Below are 20,089 nucleotides of genomic sequence, written 5' to 3'. Positions count from 1 at the left end.
TGACAGCTGCGATTTCTTGAGTGTTGCTTATGCTGGGCTCCTCTGACAGGTTTACTCACTTATCCCTTGGCCCCAACCCGATGCTGCAGGGGTGGTGCTTTCCAGATGAGACCACTGGTGTTTGAGAGGGGCTCCTAGCACAGCCAAGCTGCTGATGCCTCACAGCCCTGAGTTTGAATCCTAGCCTGAGCCTTAGTCTTTTCGTCTGTCAGATGGGGCTGCTGGGTGCATTCAGAGAAATGGGTGGGGAAGCACGTGGGTAAGTGAGGGGAAGATGGTGAGAACGTGGTGTTGGGTCGTGATTTAGAATTCCACCTCTAGCTCCTAGGCCTTGCAAATGTTTATTGTCTTACTTTGTCCTTCCTGCTTCTGGAGTTTTCTTGGTTTAGTCTTGGACTGATCATTATGATAAATAGCATCTATCATTGTAGACATCATTTGCTAGGTACTGCCCAGTGTGATTTATACACATTAGTGGATGTAATCTCCCAGCCTCTTGTGAGGCAGGTACTGTTGTCAACAAATGGGGAGGCTGAGGCTCAGAGAAATTGATAAGCTTGCCCCAAATCATGAACTCAGGTTGGGTAGCGGTCGTTGAATCTGGGCCCACCGCGAGGTCAGGACCTGTGGGTCCACAGTCAGCGGACCCCCGGAGCCCACACTCTGACTTTCCGCCTTCTGACTCTCCTCCTCTCTCCACAGCCTTAGCCCCGGGGGCCCCACCGAGCGAGCAGCATGCGGCACCCCCAGGCATGCCCAGCATCCTTCAGCCCACTGTCCAGCCCCCCCAGGAGGCCCTAATGCCCTGGGACACTTCTGCTGTGCACAGGACCACGTGGGGGTTTGCCATGGTGACATAAAGGGGCGTGGAGGAAGGAAGGAGCGCAACCAGCCGCGGACTGCACCTCTGGCTGGGAGGAAGGGCCGGGGCCCGGATCCTCCACTGCCACTGCCACTGCCACTGCCCACTTGGGGCCTTGCTCGCTGAGTCTCTGTGAACTTGTTGGTTGGTGGACAACTTGGGAGTCTTCTCCTGCGTGGGGCCTTGGGGCAGCCAGGGTGGCCGGGCCCCCGGTGGCCGAGGTCTCGGGGGCCACGATGCCTGCCCTGGCGCGCCTCCGCAGGCTGTGTCGGCACATGTCCCCGCAGGCTGTACTTTTCCTGCTGTTCGCCTTCTGCCTGTTCAGCGTTTTTGTCTCGGCCTACTACCTATATGGCTGGAAGCGGGGCCTGGAGCCCTCAGTGGACGCCCCCGAGCCTGACTGTGGGGACCCGCCGCCCGTGGCCCCCAGCCGCCTGCTGCCGCTCAAGCCCATACAGGTGGCCGCCCCTTCCCGCACGGACCCGTTGGTGCTGGTGTTCGTGGAGAGCCTCTACTCCCAGCTGGGCCAGGAGGTGGTGGCCATCCTGGAGTCCAGCCGCTTCAAATACCGCACAGAGATTGCACCGGGCAAGGGTGACATGCCCACACTCACCGACAAGGGCCGCGGCCGCTTCGCCCTCATCATCTATGAGAACATCCTCAAGTACGTCAACCTGGATGCCTGGAACCGGGAGCTGCTGGACAAGTATTGCGTGGCCTACGGCGTGGGCATCATCGGCTTCTTCAAGGTATGTGGGGAGCGGGTCCCCGAGCTGTGGAGAGCTCCAGCTGAGTTGGATTCTTATCCCCACACTTGCTAACTGGGTGTCTGACTCTCCTCACCTGTAAAATGGGTCTAACGGTAACGCCTCCTCCTAGGTTGTCACGAAAGGTAAGTGGGTGAGTGTAGGTAAGGCACTTGGAGCGCCTGGTGTCTAGTAGGTACTTTTTAAGTATTAGCTTTCATTGAGAGCACACGACAGGGGCATTGCCTTCCACGCATGGGACCCGGCACACAGCAGGCTTGTGCCTAAGGGAGGCCCCAGGGATGGGTGCAAGGGAGGAGAGCATATGCTCTGCTGGGTCCCTCAGAACCTTTCATGGCAGTCCTCCCAATGGATGAGGCATGTCCCTGTTTTGCAGATGGGCAAACCAAGGCTCAGGAGGATTAAGTTAGGTCACAGGAGGTCATGTAGCCAGTAAGTGGGAGAGCCAGGGTCTGAACCCAGTCTTAGACAGCTGGGGGCTCTGTGTCCTGTGCTCTTTCCTCTTGGCTGTGGAGGGGGTGTGGAGTTTATGTACCTCTTGAACCAGAGCCATTTTGCATTGGAAGAAAGAGGAGAAAGAAATCCCAGCAGACAGGTGAGCTGCTCTGGGCTCCGCGGGGTACCCAGAGCAACTGCTAGGACCACAGTCCTTGCTGAAAGTGTCATGGAGAAGCTGTCCTTGGGGAGGAGGTTGTGAACAGCTGGATGGGGGATCCAGAGGCTCTGGTCAGAGAACTCTGACGCGCAAGTTGGGTGGTTGGGACTGTAGTTGGGTGCTCGGGGGTGTTTGTTCCATCATTCAGCAAATACTTACTGAGTGCTTAACATGTTCCAGGTCCTTCGCTAGGCACTGGGGACACAGAGGTTATTGAAGTATGCAAAGTCACAGCTGTGGTGCTGTGGACATTGCAGTGCAGTGGGTGGGGTGGGTGACTAGACAGTGAACAAATAAACATACCATGTGACAGGTGGTGATAAGTACAGAAAAAAAAAAGAAAGCGGGGAAGGGCACGTGGGTGATGGATATGGGCAGTTGGTGCTGGTTTTGATAGAATGCGTTACCAGTGATGTCATCTTTGATAAAGTGACCAGAAGGGAGTGAGAGGAGCCCGTGGCTCTCTGTGCAAAGGGCCTTCCAGGCAGAGGGAGCGGTAAACACATGGGTCCCAAGGCCGGCTCTTGCTTGGCGTGACTGGGGAGAGGAGCAGGAGATGGGTCAGAAGTGGGCCGTGTCCACCGATGGCTGCTCGTTCGTCCCCAGGCGTTGGCGGCACAGCCTTGCCCTGGACCCGTGCTCCGTGCTGGGAGGAGCCTGGTCTAGCTGAGGGTTTCTCACGGCTGTGTTCTTTCATGCACTAATGGATCGGGTTGCTCTGCCACTAAAACAGGTTTTGTGGGCCAAGAAATTGAAGGCCCTTAGAAGTCCTGCAGTAGAGCAACCTGGTGAGATTTGTTCCCCAGCTGGCTTAATGACAAAACCCTTTATTTCATGGCTCACTGTCTGGGAAACGCTGGCCCGGTTTATGGCTGGGCAGTGGCATAGCGTCAGACAGCTTCATTGTCTGTCTCCCTTTGCTCCTGGACTCTGTTCCCTTTCCTGCCATGAACTTCATTAGGCTTGATTCAGAGCCCCAAGCCTGAAAAACATCACAATGGCTGACACTTGCCGAGTGCTCACCCAGCGCCACGCACGTCCTACGTGCTTTATGTGAATGAACACATTTGACCCTCATAAACCATCCTCCAAGCCAGGTGGATGTCATCTGATTTAAGAGAGAAGGAAACTGAGGCAAAGAGGGGTGAAGCAATGTGCCCACACTCACACCTCTAATAAGCACAGACCTAGGATTTGAACCCAGGTGGTCTGGCTCCAGAGGCTTTATCCCTACACTGTGGGATGAGTCCAGGAACTTCAAATACCATTTATGCTATTTAGTAGAATCTGCATCAGAGGCCACAACTGTGCACAGAGCTCCCACAGTCTGTGGGGACCAAGCAGTGGGCTGTGGTCATTGGGCCCAGTCGGTACAACATAGCTTGGATCCTATCAGGCCCCAGTTCCTTGCTCTACGGAAGGTGAACACGAGGCCCAAGGAGGGGCAGGGAGGTGCTCAGAGTCTCCCTGTGGGGTCAGTGGCAATTCCAGGTCTCCATGCTCTTCCTACCCTGCTGTGTAAGACAAGACCCCTCCTTGGTTTTGATCAGGGACCTGTGACTTTCTGCTCTAACGGGAGCCATCTGGTGGTCAAGCTGCATCCTTCTGCTCTTCTGCAAGGCCTGCTTCAATGCAGTGCATCGGGCTTGGGACTCCAGGGATCTGGAGACACTCACTTTCCAATGCCCGCTGGCACTGGATTCCCAGGTCAGTGGGAGAGCAGGGGCTGAAAAGTCCAGACTCTGGTTCAACTCGTTCTGTCACTTAGAGGCAGAGTGACCTTGGGCAGTATATTCAACCCATCTGTGAAGTGGGGGTCAATCACAGCACCACCTCACTGTGCCATGTTGAAGATAGGACAGTGGATGGGAAGCACTAGCACAGTGCCTGGTACCCAGAGCCACCCAGTAAATGGAAGCTGGCATGCCTTGTCATCTCACCTCAGCACACACAGCTGGTGGTAGCTCTTTATCTGTCTTGTGGCTTGGCCAACATGTGCCCCTGAGGACCCTGAGGGTGGGAGCGGGTCTTCATCAGTAGCCCCATTTCCTGGCTCAGCCTTGCAGCTCCAGGTGCCCCGGGGTTGAGCACATCCTGGTAGAGCCGTGACAAGGGCCACTGATGCTTGATTGCACACTTGCTACATGCCAGACCCTGAGCTCATTGCTTTGCAGGCCTTATCGTATGTAATTCTCACAGCTACCCTGTGAAGTGGGCACTTTATTTTCAGGTGAGGAATCAAGGCTCAAGAAGTTATGTGGCTCTCTAGACCGACACAGCTAATAAGTCAGAGCCAAGATTCGACCACCACGCTCAGCCCCTCTAAGCCAACCACGGGTGAGCGCGTCGGAGCAAACTGACCTACGGGTGTGGGACGTGAGGCCCTGAGAGGTAGCACCTTGGGGACCCCAAGGTTCCCAAGGTCATGCAGCCAGTTACTACCTAAGTCTGTACTAGGTCTCCCATTCCCTGATCAGGGCTCTTCCTTCCTCTGCCTGATGACCCCACTGGAAGATTTGGTGTCTCCTGCGTGGGTCCCCAGCGCTGAAGAACAGGAGGGATTCCCCTCCCACGGGCCGAGGCCTGCAGTGGGGGTCAGTCTCTGCGATGCTTAGGCTTACTCTCCATTCCCTTCCCCAGATGGTTGCTTTCACTGCAGACTGGGGTGGACAGTCGGCAACTTGGCTTTCTCCCTTCCTTGATGCCTCCCAGCTGGGCAGCTGGCTGAGCTGCCAGCGCCTGGCAGTCAGCTCAGAATCGGGGCTTTGAAATGGGATCCCTCAGTGCCTGTGATCCAGTGTGGCCTCCCAGGCCACAGCAGGTGATGGACGGGGCCTGAAATGTCGCCGGCCCCCACCGCCTTTGTCCCCAGTGATGGCTTAGTGGTCTTGGGGAGCCGGGGGCTGGGGGAGGGGCCTCTCAGTTTGGGGCTGTCAACACCAGAGGCTGGCTCAGGACAGGGTGGGAGTTGGCAGGTACTCCTGGTGTGTGGAGAGTCAAACGCAGGCCCCTTATCTCGGTTTACGAAGGCAAGGGCCCTGCAGAGCCTTCGTGGGAATTAGAAAAAAGCACTTCTGCGTGAAAGTTATTACTGAAAGGCACCCTGGGCAGATATCGCTCTACTTGAGGCCCAGGGCTCAGCCCTCGGCTGAGTGTCCTTGTTCAGCGCTCATGTGGTGAGCTCTACAGGGTGGCCCTGTGTACCACTCTGCCTGCCTCTCCAACCTCATTTGCTGCCCTTTGTCCACTCTTGATTCATCCCACCCCACTCATTCTTCACACAGTGGCCAGATGGATCTTTTTAACATGCAAATTGGAACCTGTCATCCCTCTGTTCAGAACCCTTTGATGGAGTCTTTGATGGCTTCCCACTGCCACTTCAAGCCTCTAGGGTCCCGCAGGTCTGGTCCCAGCTGACCTTTCTGCCTCATCTCCTCTCCTCCCTCTTGATCACTCTGCTGGCCTCTTGATATTCCTTGACTGTGCTGAGCTCTCTCCAACCTCAGGGCCTTTGCACTTGCTGTTCTTTGAACTTGGCTCCCGCCTCTCCCCTACTTGATGCTTACTCAGTCCCTTTCTCCAGGAAGCCTCTCTTGAGCCAGCTGACGATGCCCAGTTATCTGCTCTTCTAGGACTATGAACCTCCTCTGTGTAGCATGTGTCACATTGACGTTTACGTATATTTCTGCTATTTTGATTACTCTCTCTCTTCTCTGCTCACCTTTACAGTTCACAAGGGCAGGAGCCATGTCTGTTTTTCTCACTGTATCCCTGTTACTTAACACAGTGCCTGGCTTAGTGAATAATTGTGGGATAAACAAATGAAACCCGTAATGAAAAACTGTCATGTGCCAGGTATTTGGGATCTGTCTGTTCTTCTTTCTTTTTAAAAATCCAGTTACTCATCCAATATGCATTTGCTCCCACTGGGTGTCAAGCCTGTGCTGGCACCAGGGATCCAAGGTGGAAGTGACATAGTACTTGCCCTTGAGAAGGTGCAGACTGGTGAGGGAGACTCTGAACAGATAGTGCAGCAGCCAAGGTGAGAAGTGCTACAGCTGAGGCTTTAATGTCCCAGGGAGGCCAATGAAGAGAAGAGGGTAGATGCATGTTTTTTTTTCTTCCTCCCTCCCTCCCTCCCTCCCTTGCTGCGTTGGGTCTTCGTTGCTGCATGTGGGCTTTCTCTAGTTGCGGCGGGCGGGGGCTAATCTGCATTGCGATGCGCGGGCTTCTCATTGCCATGGCTTCTCGTTGCAGAGCATAGGCTCTAGGTGCTCGAGCTTCAGTAGTTGTGGCATGCGGGCTCTAGAGCGCAGGCTCGGTAGTTGTGGTGCACGGGCTTAGTTGCTCCACGGCATGTGGGATCTTCCCAGACCAGGGCTCAAACCTGTGTCCCCTGCATTGGCAGGTGGATTCTTAACCACTGTGCCACCAGGGAAGTCCTGATGCATGGGGTTTTGAAGGGTGAGCAGTTTGTCAGGCCAAGAAGACCAAAAGGAGTTGGCACAGGGACAAGGACAAATTGTACTGTATCCAGAGGCAGGTGGCTGGGAGGGTGAGGGATAAGGAGCAGGGGCTGAGTCTAGGGAAGAGGAAAAGGGGGTGCTATGGGTACTGCCTGCAGGTTCCCAGGGAACTGGCAGCAGCGGGTCCTGGGAGGAGAGGGAGGCACAGGGAGCTGGGCTCCTCTGGGGCGTGGCCTTGGGTGTGCTGGGGGCACATGGGGGTTGGGAGCACTGTGGGCAGAGTGTCTGCTCCTGCACTCCCAGAAGATACCTCCTCTTTGATCTCTTCTCTGTTGGCATCTGCCCAGGATTTCTCCTGAAGAAAGGACTGTGACAAAAGCCAGCTTGGAAACCCCAGGCAGGGGAGCCTGGTGGTCAGGTGTGTGGGCTCAGGGGTCAGCCATCTGGCTGTGAGGTGTGGCTCGTCCTGACCACAGTGCAACTCAGGGCAGCACCACCCTCAGAGCCTGGGTGTCCTCGTCTGTGAAGTGGGGATGACAGAGGAACCCTCCTCCTGAGGCTGATGTGAGGACTGAATGAGCAATGGGCAATGCCGCTGGCCCTGTTCTAAGCACTTTGCGGGAGTCAGCGCTCAACCTCCTCCATCACCCCTTGAGGGATTTACCATTCTTGGCCATGTTTTACAGCAGAGGAAACCGAGGCGTGGGGAGGTTACCTGACTTGCCCAAGGCCACGCAGTCTGGTGGCAGAATCCGTGCTCTCCACTGCTAGACTTTCCTGGGTGTGATTTTGGACAAGTTACTTAGCCTTTCTGGGCCTAGTCTCCTTGTCTGTATAATGGGAATGGCGGTGATGCCTCCGTCGTGGGGTCACTGTGAGGCTTACGGCACCCCTTCATGTAGAGTGCACGAGCTTGGTTCCTGGCTTTGGTGAGCACGGCATGTGTGTTAGCTGGTATATTACGATGACAGGCAGAGCGGGGTTTGCGCCGCTAGGTCAGCACAGGATCGGGAATGTGACGAGCCCTCTGTGAATGTTACTGAGTACTGTTGACATGACTGTTATGAGTCCACAACTGATACTCCGTGGTCCCTTGGGCCTGTGGTTCTGACGGCTCTCTCCCCCCACTCCGCCCCCCCCGGCTGCAGGCCAACGAGAACAGCCTGCTGAGCGCGCAGCTCAAAGGTTTCCCCCTGTTCCTGCACTCCAACCTGGGCCTGAAGGACTGCAGCATCAACCCCAAGTCCCCGCTGCTGTACGTGACACGGCCCAGCGAGGTGGAGAAGGGCGTGCTGCCTGGCGAGGACTGGACCGTATTCCAGTCGAACCACTCCACCTACGAGCCTGTGCTCCTGGCCAAGACGCGGTCGTCCGAGTCCATCCCGCACCTGGGCGCGGATGCCGGCCTTCACGCCGCGCTGCATGCCACTGTGGTCCAGGATCTGGGCCTCCACGACGGAATCCAGCGCGTGCTGTTCGGCAACAACCTCAACTTCTGGCTGCACAAGCTCGTCTTCGTCGACGCCGTGGCCTTCCTCACAGGCAAGCGCCTCTCGCTGCCTCTGGACCGCTACATCCTGGTGGACATTGATGACATCTTTGTGGGCAAGGAGGGCACGCGCATGAAGGTGGAGGACGTGAAGGTATGGCTGGGGGCACCAGACCATGTAGGGTGGGCCTCACCACCTTCAGACCTTACTGTCTCCATCGTGACTTTGCTGTCTGCACCTCCCCTGTGCTGTCAGTCCCCCTCCCTTGGCCACTTGGTTTTATTGTCTTATTAGAAGCAAGTGCCATTTAAAATTATTTGAAGTATTGAATATACAGGAATTTTGCATCTGCTTGTATGGAGCTCAAGAATATAACTATGGAGAGATGGTAGCTGTGCAGAGAGTACCTACCTCTTAATCCAGACATGATTTTTAACTCTCAAAAATGTTTGTGTCAGTACCAAAGCTCCTACAAAACTCATAAAACAAGAATTAGAGTGTGAATCATATACAAGGCATACTTTAACTGCGGTCTGTATAGATAGTGAAAGGCATGTGTTTAATTCAAAAAATGTTTACCAAACTAAACTAACTGTATGTAAAAGCATTTTGCAAACCATGAAATTTTACACATGTATCACTATAAAAGAGAAGCCTGCAAATTAAGACCATTTTCATCTACTCACTACTTTACTCAGAGTTGTATGCAAAAGGAACAACATCACTAGTGTAAATGGGGAAATCAGTATCAGTTGCCATAAATAGAGGGCAACCATAACAATAGATCCAATGAAAACGAAACAGGGGATTAAATTCTAGCGAAGTACTGCTGCCTACTGATGACCTGTCCTCTCTTATACGAGATTAGTGAGAGTTAGAAACGTATTAGCACCAAACAAGACTTCTTTTTGACGATAGGAGGAGGATTGAAAAAGAGACTTAATTAAGAGGAATGCTTTCCTCTGTGTGGGTACTGTGTTGGGATTGGCCGTGGGTCCTGGAAGGAAGGCCCTGGGCTGGGGCAGGGTGCGGGGTCCATCGTCCTCCTGCCTTGGTCTAGAGTGAACTCTCTGCTCCTCCGTACACCTCCAGGGGAGAGCGGAGCAGATGCTGTTGAGGCGCAGGCACTGTCTGGGGAGTCAAGACCTGGGTTCCAGTCCCAATCTGCCCCTAACTGACTGGGTGGCTTGGGCTGGTCCCTTCCCCTGTCTGAGCCTCGGCGGTGAAATGACAAGATGGGGTGGATGGGAAGGACCTGGATGGCTGGGGTGAGGGGGCACGTGCAGATGCCAGGCGCTGAGCCCTCCCGGCTCTACCTCTGGGACAGAGCAGTGTTGCTTTGATCTGCTTTACCCATTGCGTTTGCTCCTGAGATTTCACTTCCTCAGGGGCTCCCCTATTGAAAGAAAGTTTTGAGACGACTCCTGTTGAGCCTTCCAGCTCTGAGGCTTCATGCAATGCCACGACCCACCTCTAGCAAAGTAGATTACTCTGTTTTCTCCTTAGGGCGTTCTTCAGGTGGCCCAGCCTTGCTGTCTCCTGCTGTAACCTAGGTCTTTGCTTCCTGTCCAGGATGAGTCCTTGAGACTGGTCCAGGGTCGACCCCATGAGGAAATCAGGCTGCCAGGCTCACTGTGTCTCCTGTGAACCCTGGGCTTGCCCTTCTTGGTTCTTATTTTCCCCATTATTGGAATGAGAGGAATGCTAGCAGTTTGGAGCCTTTTCTGTAGAAGAATACCAAAAGAGATGCCCTCTTCAGTGTACTCAGCTCAGTGCAGACTGTAGAGCTCTATGCCAGCCAGGTCCCATTTGCTTTAAACATCCTTTTGAGTCAGAAGGGACAGGTTTTTTTTTTTTTCTTTAATCCCAAGGACTGGCTACAACTGAGCTTTTCTTGCAGAGACTTGAATGTTGCCTCATTAACTTGTACAGTATGGGCTGTACAGTGCAACTTAAATGATACCAACAGCAGTGCTCATTCAAGGCTTGGCAAGTGCCAGGCTCTGTGCTCAGCCCTTTCTGTGCATTGCATCATCTGATCCTCACAGCAGCTCTGTGAGGTGGGTATTGTTTTAAATCCCATTTTACAGAGGTGGACACTAAGACTTAGAGAGGTGAAGTAACTGGCCCAAGGCCACACAGCTAGAGCATGGATGTCCACCAGGTAGTGCATGGCCTTGGTAAGATGCCGGTGGTGGCCCCAAGGAGGGCCAGGACTTTTTGTTTGCAGAGTGTTCTGATAGCGGGCTCTTCTTATAGGTTTCCTAGCAGCCTTGTGCATCATACCTGGTAGGGATTTTTTTGAGTCCTGACTCCAGAGGACAACTGTATGTTTGTTTCACAAGTGTCAGCATCCCTTCATTGACTTGCAAAGCACTGGGTGCACTGTGCATGGAAACACTGCATTGCTGGGCACACAGTACATCTCTGGAAAAGTCGTGGTCCTTTGACATCAGCTTTGCAGTCACCAACGAGGTGAAATCCCCCACATTTGACATATGAAGACATGAGGCTCACAGTGGCAGTGACCACAGACATGATAATGGCACTATTTTTCATCACTTACCAAAATGCCAGGCCGTTTTACATGCAGTATCTCATTTAATCCTCCCAAGAGCCCTATGAGGGAGCTATTATTATCCCTATTTCACACCTGGGGAAACTGGGGCCTGGAGAAGTTGCATAGCTTCCTCAAGGGCATGGCAGAACCAGGCTAGAGTCTATGTCTTGTCTTGCCAGAGGCCTGGTGGAGGTGGCAGCACAGGGCTGGCTTCATGGGTATGGGACCTGTATAGTCACACAGGGCCCCATGCTTGGAGGGGGCCCATTCAAGATAATGCTCTGCTATTTCCTTCTTGACATTTTTTTTTTTTACGGTATGCGGGCCTCTCACTGTTGTGGCCTCTCCCGTTGCGGAGCACAGGCTCCGGACGCGCAGGCTCAGCGGCCATGGCTCACGGGCCCAGCTGCTCCGCGGCATGTGGGATCTTCCCAGATCGGGGCACGCACCTGTGTCCCCTGCATCGGCAGGCGGACTGTCAACCACTGCGCCACCAGGGAAGCCCCCTTCTTGACATTTTTAACCATCTTTGAGCAAGGGTCCCTATTTTCATTTTTCTATGGGCCCTGCCAACTTTGTAGTTGGTCCTGCAGGAGCGGACCCTTCTGGACCCTTCTGGGAGGAGCGGGGAGCTTCTGGCTTCCCCTCACCCCTTTCTCCCCACTCTGCCTATCCTAGGCCCTATTTGATACGCAGAACGAACTACGGACACACATCCCAAACTTCACTTTCAACCTGGGCTACTCAGGGAAATTCTTCCACACAGGTAAGTGGGCCTGGCTCTGCCCCCACTAGCAACTTCCAGGGGCCCTCAACATCCAGACCCTCGGAGTGCTATGCCATGGGGTCAGCAGGTGGGCGGATGGGCCCACTTAGGGCCACATTTGACCTCTGTGGCCTCTCCCAGAGCCAGACAGCCCACAGAGCAGTCGCAGCCCCAGGCAGAGGGCATTTGGAGACAGCAGTGACACACGATGGCCCCCACTCATCTGTCCCCGGGCCTCAGGCTCTGCTGTTCAGGGGGTGGGCATCTTCTCCCTCTTGTCTCCCTCTCACCACCACCTTTTAATATTCTTTGTACTACTTCAGCCTTAGAAAGAAACTGGTTGAATTTTAAGAATTTTACAGAAATATATAGCAGAGAAAATGAAAATGCCCTATAAATGTACCCACCCCAGAGATGAGCACTGTCACGAGTTTTTCTTTTTTTTTTTTTTAATTTTATTGGAGTATACTTAATTTACAATGTTGTGTTAGTTTCAGGTGTACAGCAGAGTCATTCAGTTATACATATATTTATTCTTTTCTGGATTCTTTCCTCACATAGGTTATCACAGAATTTTTATTTATTTTTTGGCTGTGCTGCCTGGCTTGTGGGATCTTAGTTCCCTGACCAGGGATTGAACCCAGGCCCTCAGCAGTGAAAGTGTGGAGTCCTAAACACTGCACCACCAGGGAATTCCCCCATCACAGACTATTGAGTAGAGTTCTCTGTACTATTCAGTAGGTCCTTGTTGGTTATCTTTTTTTTTTTTTTTTTTTGCGGTACACGGGCCTCTCACTGTTGTGGCCTCTCCTGTTGCGGAGCACAGGCTCTGGACACGCAGGCTCAGCGGCCATGGCTCATAGGCCTAGCCGCTCTGCGGCATGTGGGATCTTCCCGGACCGGGGCACGAACCCGTGTCCCCTGCATCGGCAGGCGGACTCTCAACCACTGCGCCACCAGGGAAGCCCTGGTTATCTATTTTATACATGGTAGTGTATGTTAATCCCAAGCTCCTGATTTATCCCTGCCCACCATGTTTTCCCTTAGGTAAACATAAGTTAGGTAACCATAAGTTAGGTAACCATTTTTGATATCTGTTAAGTCTGTTTCTGTTTTGTAAATAAGTTCATTTGTATCATTTTTTAAAAAATTAGCTTCCACATATGAGTGATATGATATTTGCCTTTCTTGTCTGGCTTGGTTAGTATGATAATCTCTAGGTCCATCCATGTTGCTGCAAATGGCATTATTTCATTCTTTTTTATGGCTGTGTAATATTCCATTGTATATATGTACCACATCTTTTTTTGTTTTTTTTTTTTTTTGGTACGTGGGCCTCTCCCGTTGCAGAGCACAGGCTCCAGACTTGCAGGCTCAGCGGCCATGGCTCACGGGCCCAGCCGCTCCGCGGCATGCGGAATCCTCCCAGACCGGGGCACGAACCCGCGTCCCCTGCATCGGCAGGTGGACTCTCAACCACTGCGCCACCAGGGAAGCCCTGTACCACATCTTTTTTACCCATTTGTCTGTTGACGGACATTTAGGTGGCTTCCGTGTCTTGGCTATTGTAAATAGTGCTGCAGTGAACATTGGGGTGCATGTATCTTTTCAAATTATGGTTTTCTCTGGATATATGCCCAGGACTGGGATTGCTGGATCATATGGTAGTTCTGTTTTCAGCTTTTTTTTTTTTTTTTTTGTGGTATGCGTGCCTCTCACCGTTGTGGCCTCTCCCGCTGCGGAGCACAGGTTCCGGATGCGCAGGCTCAGCAGCCACGGCCCACGGGCCCAGCCGCTCCGCAGCATGTGGGATCTTCCCAGACCGGGGCACAAACCCGTGACCCCTGCATCGGCAGGCGGACTCTCAACCACTGCGCCACCAGGGAAGCCCTATTTTTAGTTTTTTAAGGAACCTCCGTACTGTTTTCCATAGTGGTTGTAGCAATTTACATTCCCACCAACAGTATAGGAGGGTTCCCTTTTCTCTGCACCCTCTCCAGCATTTATTATTTGTAGACTTTTTTTTGGTTGCACTGCGTGGCATGTGGGATCTTGGTTCCCTGATCAGAAATTAAATCCACATCCCCTGCATTGGAAGCACGGAGTCTTAACCACTGGACCCCCAGGGAAGTCCCTGTTTGTACACTTTTTGATGACAGCCATTCTGACCAGTGTGAGGTGATACCTTATTGTAGTTTTTTTGGGGGGGGTTTGTTTTTTGTTTTTTGCAGTACGCAGGCCTCTCACTGTTGTGGCCTCTCCCGTTGTGGAGCACAGGCTCCAGACGCACAGGCTCAGCGGCCATGGCTCATGGGCCCAGCCGCTCCGCGGCATGTGGGATCTTCCCGGACCAGGGCACAAACCTGTGTCCCCTGCATTGGCAGGTGGACTCTCAACCACTGTGCCACCAGGGAAGCCCTCACTGTAGTTTTGATTTGCATTTCTCTACTAATTAGTGATGTTGAGCATCTTTTCAAGTGCTTTTTGGCTTTCTGTATATCTTCTTTGGAAAAATGTCTATTTAAATTTTCTGCCCATTTTTTGATTGAGTGGTTTGTTTTTTTCACATAGAGCTGCCTGAGCTGTTTTATATATTTTGGAGATTAATCCCTTGTCAGTCACTTCCTTTGCAAATATTTTCTCCCATTCTGTGGGTTGTCTTTTCATTTTGTTTATAGTTTCTTTTGCTGTGCAGAGCTTTTAAGTTTAATTAGGTCACATTTGTTTATTTTTGTTTTTATTTTCATTACTCTTGGAGGTGGATCAGAAAAGATATTGCTCTGATTTATGTCAAAGAGTGTTCTGCCTATGTTTTCCTCTCAGAGTTCTATAGTATCTGGCCTTACATTATTTGATCCATTTTGAGTTTATTTTTGTGTATGGTGTTAAGGAGTGTTCTAATTTCATTTTTTAACATGTAGCTATCCAGTTTTCCCAGCACCACTTATTGAAGAGACTGTCTTTTCTCCATTGTATATTCTTATCTCTTTTGTTATAGATTAATTGACCATAGGTGCATGGGTTTACTTCTGGGCTTTCTGTCCTGTTCCATTGATCTATATTTCTGTTTTTGTACCAGTAGCATACTGTTTTGATTACTGTAGCTTTGTAGTATAGCCTGAAGTCAGGGAGCTTGATGCCTCCAGCCCCGTTTTTCTTTCCGAGGATTGCTTTGGCTATTTAGGGTCTTCTGTTTTTCCATACAAATTTTAAAAAATTTTGTTCTAGTTCTGTGAAAAATGCCATTGGTAGTTTGATAGGGATTGCATTGAATCTGTAGATTGCCTTGGGTAGTATAGTCATTTTGACAATATTGATTCTTCCAGTCCAAGAACATGGTATATCTTCCCATCTGTTTGTGTCATTTTCAATTTCTTTCATCAGCGTCTTATAGTTTTCAGAGTACAGGTCTTTTGTCTCCTTAGGTACTTTTATTCCTAGGTATTTTATTCTTTTTGATGTGGTGGTAAATGGGATTGTTTCCTTAATATCTCTTGCTTTTTTTTTTTCTTTTTGGCCATGCCATGTGGCATGTGGGATCTTAGTTCCCTGACCAGGGATTGAACCTGTGCCCCCTGCATTGGAAGCATGGAGTCTTTAACCACTGGACTGCCAGGGAAGTCCCATTAATTCTCTTTCTCATCTTTTGTTGTTAGTGTGTAGTAATGGAAGAGATTTCTCTGTATTAATTTTGTATCCTGCAACTTTACCAAATTCACTGATTAGCTCTAGTAGTTTTTTGGTGGCATCTTTAGGATTCACTATGTATAGTATAATGTCATCTTCAAACAGTGACAGGTTTACTTCTTCTTTTCCAATTTGGATTCCTTTTATTTCTTTTTCTTCTCTAATTGCCATAGCTAGGACTTTGAAAACCATGTTGAATAAAAGTGGTGATGGTGGACATCCTTGCCTTGTTCCTGATGTTGCAGGGAATGCTTTCAGCTTTTCACCATTGAGAATGATGTTAGCTGTGGGTTTGTCATATATGGCCTTTATTATGTTGGGGTAAGTTCCCTCTATGCCTACTTTCTTGAGAGTTTTTATCATAAATAGGTGTTGAATTTTGTCAAAAACTTTTTCTGCATCTATTGAGATGATTGTATGATTTTTATTCTTCAGTTTATTAATGTGGTGTATCACATTGATTTGCAGATACTGAAGAATCCTTGCATCCCTGGGATAAATCCCTCTTGATCATGGTGTGTGATCCTTTTAATCTGTTGCTGGATTTGATTTGCTAGTATTCTGTTGAGTATTTTTGCATCTATGTTCATCAGTGATATTGGCCTTTAATTTTCTTTTTTTGTGGTATCATTGCCATGTGTTGGTATCAGGGTGATGGTGACCTCATAGAATGAGCTTGGGAGTATTCCTTCCTGTGTAATTTTTTGGAAGAGTTTCAGAAGGATAGGTGTTAACTCTTCTCTAAATGTTTGATAGAATTCACCTGTGAAGCCATCTGGTCATGGACTTTGGTTGGGAGTTTTTTAATCACTGTTTCAATTTCAGTACTTGTGATTGGTATGTTCATATTTTCTATTTCTTCCTGGTTCAGTCTTGGAGAGTTGTAGCTTTTTAAGAATTTGTCCATTTCTTCTAGGTTGTCCATTTTATTGGCCCATAGTTGCCTGTAGCATTGTCTTATGATCCTTTGTATTTCTGTGGTGTCCAGTGTAACTTATCCTTTTTCATTTCTAATTTTATTGATTTGAATTCTCTCCCTTTTTTTCCTGATGAGTATGGCAAAAGGTTTATCAATTTTGTTTATCTTTTTAAAGAACCAGCTTTTAGTTTCATCGATCTTTTCTATTGTTTTCTTTGTCTCTATTTCATTTATTTCTGCTCTGATCTTTATGGTTTCTTTTCTTCTACTAACTTTGGGTTTTCTTTGTTCTTCTTTCTCTAGTTGCTTTAGGTGTAAGGTTAGGTTGTTTATTAGCCTATTAATCTCTGAATAACCTTTATTCAGAGATTTTTCTTGTTTCCTGAGGTAAGGTTGTATTGCTGTAAACGTCCCTCTTAGAACAGCTTTTGCTGCATCCCATAGGTTTTGGACTGTTGTATTTTCATTGTCACTTGTCTCGAGGTATTTTTTGATTTCCTCTGACTTCTTCAGTGATCTGTTGGTTGTTTAGTAACATATTGTTTAGCCTCCATTGTGTTTGTGTTTTTTACAGTTTTTATTCCTGTTATGAATTTCTAATCTCATAGCGTTGTGGTCAGAAAAGATGCTTGATATGATTTCAATTTTTTTAAATTTACCAAGGCTTGATTTGTGGCCCAAGATGTGATCTGTCCTGGAGAATGTTCCATGTTCACTTGAGAAGAAAGTGTATTCTGCTGCTTTCAGATGGAATGTCCTATAAATATCAGTTAAGTTCATCTGGTCTAAGGCTTCTGTTTCCTTGTAGATTTTCCATCTGGATGATCTGTCCATTGGTGTTAGTGGGGTGTTAAGTCCCCTACTATTATTGTGTTACTGTTCATTTCCCCTTTTATGGCTGTTAGCATTTGCCTTATATATTGAGGTGCTCCTATGTTGGGTGCATAAATATTTACACTTGTTATAACTTCTTCTTGCATTGATCCCTTGATCATTATGTAGTGTCTTTCCTTGTCTCTTGTAAGAGTCTTTATTTTAAACTCTATTTTGTTTGATATGAGTATTGCTACTACAGCTTTCTTTTGATTTGCATTTGCATGGAATATCTTTTTCTGTCCCCTCACTTTCAGCCTGTCTGTGTCCCTGTGTCTGAAGTGGGTCTCTTGTAGACGACATATATGTGGGTCTTGTTTTTGTATCCATTCAGTGAGCCCATGTCTTTTGGTTGAAGCATTTAATCCATTTAGTTTAAGGTAATTATTGAAATGTATGTTCCTATTGCCATTTTGTTAATTGTTTTGGACTTGTTTTTGGAGGTCTTTTTTTCTTCCCTTCCTCTTTTGTTCTCTTCTCTCGTGATTTGATGTCTATCTTCAGTATTGTGTTTGGATTGCTTTTTCTTTTTGTGTGTGTGTGTCTATTGTAGACTTTTGGTTTGCAGTTCCCATGAGGTTTTGATATAGCAGTCTATATATGTACAAGATTGTTTTAAGTTGCTGGTCTCTTAATTTCCAATGCATTTTAAATATCCTGCATTTGTACTCTCCTCTTCTCACGATTGCTGGTTTTGATATCATATTTGTGTGTGGATGATTTCCTACCTTTACTTTATGATGCCTTTACTGGTGAGTTTTCCTATTTGTAATTCTCTTGATTCTAGTTGTGGCCTTTTCTTTTCTGCCTAGAAAAGTTCCTTTAGGATTTGTTCTAAGGCTAGTTTGGTGGTGCTGAATTCGCTTCACTTTTACTGGTCTGTAAAGCTTTGATTTCTCCATCAAATCTGAATGAGAGCCTTGCTGGGTATTCTTGGTTGTAGGTTTTTCCCTTTTATAACTTTAAATATATCATGCCACTCCCTTCTGGCCTGCAGAGTTTCTGCTGAAAAATAAGCCGATAACCTTTTGGGGATTCCCTTGTATGTTATTTGTTGCTTTTTCCCTTGTTGCTTTTAATATTTTTTCTTTGTCTTTAATTTTTGTCAGTTTGATTAATATGTGTCTCAGCATGTGTCTCCTTGGGTTTATCTTGTATTGGGCTCTCCGCATTTCCTGGACTTGAGTGACTGTTTCCTTCTCCTGTTAGGGAAGTTTTCTGCTATAATATCTTCATATATTTTCTCAGGCCCTTTCTCTCTCTTCTCCTTCTGGGACCCCTATAATGCAAATGTTGGTGCATTTAATGTTGTTCCAGAGGCCTCTGAGACTGTCCTCATTTCTTTTCATTCTTTTTTCTGTTCTGTGGCAGTGATTTCCACCATTCTGTCTTCCAGCTCACTTATTCATTCTTCTGCCTCAGTTATTCTGCTGTGGATTCCTTCTAGTGTATTTTTCATTCCAGTTATTGTACTCTTCATCTCTGTTTGTTCTTTAAATCTCTAGCTCTTTGTTAAACATCTCTTGTATCTTCACAATCTGTGCTTCTATTCTTTTTCCAAGATCTTGGATCATCTTTACTATCATTACTCTAAATTCTTCTTCAGGTAGGTTGCCTGTCTCCATTTCATTTATTTGTTCTTGTGGGTTTTTATCTTGTTCCTTCATCTGGAGTGAGTTTATTTTTTATTTTTGAGTCTTAAGGGTTGAGGTTGAAGGCTCAGGATTGCCTTGTTCTTACTTGCCCTCCTCTTGGGGGCTTTCCCAAGGTCCTCACAAGCTGCCCCTTGGGACTGGGCAGGAGGGAACAGCCTCTGAGTAGTCATCTGTAGTGAGCGTTCCCTTGAGCTGCCTTTTGCGTGGGCCACAGTGAGGACAGCCTCTCTTGAATTCTAGGCAAACCTTATTAGTCTGCAATTCTGGGAGGAAAGTCTGCAGCATAGTTCCAAAGCCAAATAAGAGCAACACTTGGTTGTCTGTGTGTATTTTTATATTCTTAACCCTTAACATATTCGATGTAGTTGTAGTGATATACACAAGACAGGGTTAAACATCTTGTACATATACAAAGAGCATCTACAAGTCAATAAGTAAAAGACAAATGACCCAGTAGAAAAATAGGAATAGGATCAGAGCAAGCAAGTCAGAGCTAGAAGAAAACATCAGAATCATTGCCTCTGAACTGCATATTGCATAGACAGGCCCCAAGGGCCAGAGATGGGGAGTACTTGGCCAAAGTCACCCACTGAGTCAAGGCCATATTCGAATCCAGGGCCCTGGACTGGAGCTCTATCTGCCCCACACTGTAGCTCACAGAACTGCTCTAAGCAGCTCTCAGGTGGGCTGTGGCTGTGCACACCCATCCCCGGGCCTCATGGCTGGTGGGCTGGGCTGAGCTGCCTGTGCTCGGGCTGTAGGTACCGATGCTGAGGACGCTGGGGACGACCTGCTGCTGTCGTATGTGAAGGAGTTTTGGTGGTTCCCCCACATGTGGAGCCATATGCAGCCCCACCTTTTCCACAACCAGTCCGTACTAGCTGAGCAGATGGCCCTGAACAAGAAGTTCGCTGTCGTGAGTAAGATTCCCTACAGGGCAGAGCCGGGAGGGCTCAGGGCTGGGCTGGGGGTCAGAACTACTGGCCTTGTGCTGCTTTTGCAGTTCGTCTGACAGCTTTTTATTAACATCTTTATAGCTGCTGTCTCATTGAAGCCTCACAGGGATCCCAAGAGGCCGGTATCTCAATAGCCTCATTTTAAACGAGAAGCTGGAGCTCTGGAAGGCCACACCAGCTAATAAGAGGTCCGTGCAGGACTTAAACCCAGGCCTGTTTGCTTCCTGAGCCCAAGCTCTCATCTTCAGGCTAGAGTGGGTACCCCAGAAGGCTGGAGGAGATGCCCAGCAAGGAGGGGATGAGGCCTGCTTGCTGGCTCAGCCTGAGCCACCAGCCAGTCAGAGGCCAAGAGAGGCAGGAACAGCACCCGTCCTTGTTCCTCACTCCTGGTGCTGGAGGAAGTGAACGCTGGGCCGAATTGGAGTCCCGGCTT

The 20,089-nt window shown here is 49.0% G+C and overlaps 1 protein-coding gene across 3 annotated transcripts in view; it reads left to right on the top strand.

The window, feature by feature from the left end:
* Positions 1–1,098: 1,098 nt before the first annotated feature.
* The window catches only part of NDST1 (N-deacetylase and N-sulfotransferase 1), a gene marked incomplete at both ends in the record, with an annotated part of 40,408 nt that continues 21,417 nt past the window's right edge, over positions 1,099–20,089 (top strand). For all 3 annotated transcript variants that reach the window (XM_079702862.1, XM_079702860.1, XM_079702861.1), the window contains 4 exons: positions 1,099–1,611; positions 7,899–8,393; positions 11,479–11,566; positions 19,462–19,616. In XM_079702862.1, the coding sequence (XP_079558988.1) occupies positions 1,099–1,611; positions 7,899–8,393; positions 11,479–11,566; positions 19,462–19,616 (1,251 nt within the window). The remainder of the gene's footprint in view (positions 1,612–7,898; positions 8,394–11,478; positions 11,567–19,461; positions 19,617–20,089) is intronic.

This window comes from Hyperoodon ampullatus (genome assembly GCF_949752795.1).
Source record: "Hyperoodon ampullatus genome assembly, chromosome: 4".
Lineage (NCBI taxonomy): Eukaryota > Metazoa > Chordata > Mammalia > Artiodactyla > Ziphiidae > Hyperoodon > Hyperoodon ampullatus.
This window is presented reverse-complemented; position numbering and strand designations above follow the sequence as displayed.